The sequence below is a fragment of the Ziziphus jujuba genome, chromosome 7 (assembly GCF_031755915.1).
Source record: "Ziziphus jujuba cultivar Dongzao chromosome 7, ASM3175591v1".
Lineage (NCBI taxonomy): Eukaryota > Viridiplantae > Streptophyta > Magnoliopsida > Rosales > Rhamnaceae > Ziziphus > Ziziphus jujuba.
This window is the reverse complement of record NC_083385.1, coordinates 19,909,001-19,915,000: the sequence shown is the minus strand read 5'-3', so window position 1 is coordinate 19,915,000 and position 6,000 is coordinate 19,909,001. Positions and strand designations below refer to the sequence as shown.

General features: G+C 27.8%; 1 protein-coding gene across 1 annotated transcript in view; it reads left to right on the top strand.

Annotated features, from left to right (window-relative positions):
* LOC107407364 (probable WRKY transcription factor 51) overlaps positions 1 to 5,099 on the top strand; it is a 5,337-nt gene extending 238 nt beyond the window's left edge. Inside the window, exons 1-3 of the mRNA XM_016014637.4 lie at positions 1 to 108; positions 316 to 462; positions 4,404 to 5,099. The exon at positions 1 to 108 is cut by the window's left edge and continues 238 nt beyond it. Coding sequence (XP_015870123.1) covers positions 1 to 108; positions 316 to 462; positions 4,404 to 4,608 — 460 coding nt within the window. The 3' untranslated portion in view covers positions 4,609 to 5,099. The remainder of the gene's footprint in view (positions 109 to 315; positions 463 to 4,403) is intronic.
* The last annotated feature ends 901 nt before the right edge of the window (positions 5,100 to 6,000 follow it).

Genomic DNA, 6,000 nt, shown 5'->3' with positions numbered 1-6,000 from the left:
TGGCGATTGGCGCGTAGAGCAAGACTGTTCGTCGGCGGAGATTTTTGCCGGCGGGTCTAGTACTACTGGATCCAGTGCTGCTACTGCCACATCAAGAAGTAGTGACATGCAAGTGATATTATTTATAATCATCGAGATTATAATTTAATTAATTGTGTTTACTGTACTTATGCTTTTTAGTATACGTATTTAAAAAAAAAAAAAAAAAAAAAAGGTAATTTTGGAAATGGATAGGTGCTAGTACTATTTGGCATGTTTGGTAGAAAATAATGATGGGGGTATATGTTGTGTTTCTGGTGGTGTTTGTTTGTGCAGAAAATGCAAGAATGGAGTGAAAAAAAACAAGGTGTATGGGGGTCAAAGGGTCGCATTTAGAACGAAATCGGAGCTGGAGGTTATGGATGATGGCTACAAATGGAGGAAGTATGGAAAGAAGTCTGTTAAAAACAGCCCAAATCCCAGGTATGTTATATGAATTCTTGCTATATTTATCATTCTAAAAGTATTGGATTGTGTCTAACAACTCCAATTTTTGCTTAAAATATAGAGATGGTTGGGTATAAATTATACATATTAATTAATTAAGCTATGAAATTAACATTATCCTTCCTAATTTAGAAATTAATTAATTGCATGGGGTCAGAAACGATTGGATCACAAACCCATATCTCTTTTATTTTATTTTTTTGTTCTCTTTCATTATATAATTTCTTAATTAATGCTCAATCGCTGGACTACTAACAAAAGCCCATTTTCTTCCATTAACCAAAAAGAAAAAGAAAAAAAATTTGACACTATAAAATTAAGATTACAATCATTATGAGGATGTTAATTTATATATATATATATATATATATTTGTATATTTTTAATTAGCTAGAAGGTGTTTATCATATATAATTTATGTTTGCCACTATAAGTTTCCACAATCCCGCCCACTCTCTCCAGAGCCTTAATTATACTAATCAACTTCCTAATCGTTGGAACTATATATATATATATATATATAGACGTATAGCTTGTCTCATTATGGGTAGCTTTTCTTTGCTCATAAAACTTTGTGGTTATAAGTTATGTGAACTTATTGCTACATATTAATAATCTTACATCATTGATTAATTAATACGTAAATGCTTTTTGCATTAACTTAGCCTCTCTCTAAGCAGTCTTTCCATAGCTTCAGGCCATCACATACATATATATAATATTTAATTATATATAGAGAGAGATAGTTAGCAATATGCTGCAGTAACACCCACTAAATGTACATATAATTAAAAATGCAGCCACAAAAAAATTGAAACGTGAGGGGTATTTATCTATATACCGATGAATTAACATAGATGGTTGTCATTTTCTTAGCCCAGGAGGCTGCTTCTTTCCAATACGAAATTGAAGGTGATTGGGTGAGCAGCGAGCACATATAATGTAAATGCATTCATCATCAGTCATCATCCATCATCCATCATCCATCATCATCACATCGTACCTTCATCCACATCCAAGTGTGAAAATAAAATTTATCGTTTCCTGCACACACATACACACACACACATATATATATTATTATATTATATTTTTCCTAGTGAATTTTTCTGAAAATGTTAATAGCCACAACTCCATTCAAGTTGATAAAGCCTTTTGTAGTTCTTCGGATACATGGCAATAATGTGGATAAACACACACACACACAGAGACACACACACTTATATATATATATATATATGATACATGAGCCTTTTGTAGTCCTTTGGATAGATGGCAACAATGTGGATAAACACACTTAACACACACACACATATATCTATACAGATGATGTGGATGCATATATATTCGTTTGAATTATAGGCCGGCAAATAATACATTTACTAAAAATACTTCATTTCACTCTACATAATATAACTGTCCTTTCATCCATATCTATCACTAGTTGCAATGTTGAGCCAGAATAAAGCATACACATTCATTATTCATTGATTCTGTAGATATCCAAACGCTTGAACTTTTACACACACTTCAGACATGGTACTCTTTGCAATTGTCATATTCAAATATATGTACATCATACTTTTTTTAGGTAAATTTCATTTTGATCATTTTAATTTTGTCATAATTACATTTATAATTTTTAATTGTAAAAATTAACAGAAAAAACTGACAGATAAGCTTTAAGAATGCACAGAATTACAATATTGAATTGGAATAAAGACACATTCATTGTTCATTGATTTTATGAATATTCAGTTGTTTGTAACTTTTACACACTTTAGAAATGGTACCCTGTCACATTCAAATATGTCTACACCATACTATTTTAGATAAATTTTGTCTATATCTTTTCAATTTTGTCATAATTATTTATAATAAAAATTAATCAAAATAAACCTGATGATAAGTTCTGAGTATAATTAATAGAAAAAAACTGATTGATAAGTTATGGGTATGATTTTTCAAAAGTGTGGATTTAACTGTAAATAAGGCATATAACTGAAGCAGTATAAGTAAAATTTTAACACCTAATAGTGACCAGGTTGAGTTTTGGATGACTATTTGTTAAACATTTCTATTACATTCTAACTAAAGAATAAGAGTTAATTGCAGCTTATTGACTTTAATTATAGAATGGAAAATGCTTCTGGGTAGAATATCTAAATTGTTTTAATTTTTTTTTTTAATAATTTAGGAAGAGGGATTTTAGCACCAGAATATGGAATTATCACGAGTGTAGTAACTGTTTTAAACTTGTTTAATTAATTAGTGTAGCACTATATGGTATAATGTACACACACACACACACACATAGCAAACAGTGTAAAATTGTCCACCTATCTAGAAACTAAACAACAGTAATAATACATAGGTTTTGTTTGTTCTGCTTAGAAACGGTTATTTTTTAATTTTTTAAATATAAACAAATATTTTTATTTCTAAAAACTATTAAACATAAAGAGGAAAATAGATGTTTGCAAATTAAGAAAATAAAAAAGTTAATAAACATATAAAAGACGAAAAAAGTTACTTTATACTGTCAAGATTATCTGTTTAATTAAAGTTTAATGGTAGTAAAGATTAGCAGAAGTAGTAATCTATAATTTAAAGGTGGTGTTAAGAGAGTGATGATGATCATGAAAGTGATCAAGTGGGTCTTAATTCTTAAAAATATGACATTTCATATAGGACCCACACGACCCACCTCTGAGTTTTCACAACCATTCCTTAACTGTTTAATTGATTGTTTGCAGAAAATAGTATTATTAAAATCTAACAAGTTGGTAGCTTTATAAATAATTAATGTTAATAACGGATATAGTACCATAAGCAATTATAATAGTAATAATAACAATAATAATGATAAGATACATGATATCATAATTTTATAAAATCAATAATACAATGCAAATAAATTAGAATGAAGTGTAAACGACCAATCCACTTTAACTAATTAACAGTGCATTTTAACTTTATATCCTCTGCATAGCATCTTAAATTTATATCCACATGTAATCATATGATTCTTTATAATATACATACAATCGATTAACACTTATATGTCATACCATTCAAAAAAATTCAAAATTGGGAGTATTAATTTAAACACAATTATATATATATATACAAAATGTATATACGGTCCTAATTACATTAAGATATTATAATTTTGTAAAGTAAAATACAATGGAAATCAATAAAGGTTGCTGAGTCATTTGTACGTCTTAACTTATTATCTATACTACAGTAAAATATCTTGATGTGATAATTAATTTATACTTTAATATTAATCTTTGTTATAATTCAATGGTTAAAAATGAAAAATCTAATTTTAATTGTCTTAATATGAGTTTGTATATATATATATATGTATATATGAGATAACTGCTAATTGATATATATATATATATATATATTTATGAAAATAAGCTTTAAAGTAACATTCATTCTTTTGGCCCAAATATGATTCTCCATTTTTAGATTATGGTGTGTATCATGTACCAATATTTTTTTGACAAGTAGATTCGATGAATCATTTTGGTGATTGAAATGATATTATTGAACCGTATATAAAGATTGTTAAGTGAAATTGATTCACTGGGTAAACTTTTAATTTGGAAATTATTATACTCTATTCTACACTATGTGCCATTTCAATAGCAATTTTGGTAAAAATAGCCGACCCCTTAAAATTAAGAGACCCATAAATGCCTATTCTCACAAAAAGGCATGTTTACTTTGTGTAGAATATCGAAACATGTTTACTTTGAGTATAGCTAGCTTAATTACTATATTGACATGAATTCTATTTATTTATTTATTTATTTTCTGTTTTTTATATGAGAATAATATTCCTGAAAATTGTTAAATCTTACTAGGTTAAGTAATTTTTTGATTTGTGGATAAAAAACACAGGAATTACTACAAATGTTCAAGTGGAGGATGCAATGTAAAGAAAAGGGTAGAAAGGGACGGAAAAGACTCAAGCTATGTGATAACAACATATGACGGAGTACACAACCATGAAAGCCCCGCTGCAGTGTATTACACCCAGATGCCTGTTATGGCTCCTAATGGCTGGAGTTTACAACCTTCTTCTCGCTCCTCTTCTTCTTCATAGAAATTAATCAATCCAGGCCCCATTGATTTTTCTTCTATATATGCTCTATTAAATGCTAAACAACCAAAATTATAGCAATTTACAAAAAGGGGTATGTTGTACAGAGCTTGTTACTTCACGGCCAGACGAAGGATATGAGGGTGGAGCTTCTTTTCCTCTTCCCTATTCTTCCCCCCCTCCTTTTTTTTTTTTTTTTTGTTTTTTTTTTGGGGTTGGTAGAGAGCTCTCATAGGAGAGACTTCACTGATAACTTTTCTTTTTCTTTTTTTTTTTTTCTTTTTGTTTCCCTTATTTTAAAAGAAAGAAGAAATGTTGCCGAAGAGTTATAGGAATATTTGCTATTTTATTTATCTCAATTTTCTAGCCCATAAAGTATTACAAAGTCAATCTTTCTTTTTGCACGATCAGAATTGTCATTTTACACAACCTGGGATTTGTTAAGTTCTTGTCCGCTGAACAACTTAGTGATGTTTGACTATTAATTACAAAATATGTTAGGATTGGTATTTGTAACAAATATGTTTTGAGTCCTCATTAAAAAAAGAAAAAAAATTGAAAAGTCAAGTGAGGATGATTTAAGCCACAGGCGGAGCTAGCATGGAGGCAATGATCTAGTTTACATAATTTCCACAATAGTATGTAATAATTAATTTACAGATTTTTTGACAAAAAAATGGAATTTTATTATTTTGCCCACAAAATTAAGGATGTATATGGTTTCAACAGACATTAATAATGTAATGTAATCAAATCTTATTAATTCTCTCCCTCAATGATCTCAGGAAAGGTAAATATTAGCATTAATAGGGTTAAAAAAAAATGGAATTTTATCATTTTTTCTTATTAATATATATATTTTTTTCAAAAAACCTATTTTTTTATTATCCCATACGTAACATTCAAATATTGTCAAAATTCTCCTTCTAATTTTTTTTTTTGGGTGCAATATTCTCCTACGAATCTTCCAAAACTTAAAAGGGAAAAAAAATCTTTATCACCTAAAAACCATAATAAAGAATTTACACTCATTTATTATAAAAAAGTACTCTCCAATAATTTTTTGAATTAATTTTTTTGTATTTATTTGAGCTAACTATATTTCTTTTGAGTCTTACTTTGTACAATATTTTTTTTTTGCCTTGTGTACTTAATTATTATTATAATTTGATTACTATATGTGTATTTTGAAAATTAAATGTTACATATTAATAATATAATACATATTAAATAAAAATACTTGCAAGTCTTTTTTTTATTTTCACTTTATTTTGTTGAAAATTATTAATTTTTTCTTGGCTAAACAGTTTTTTTTAAAAAAAATTTAATTGAACTTATTACCTGACTTCAGAAAATATATTTTTTTAACATAGTTAAAATATTATATTACAAAAT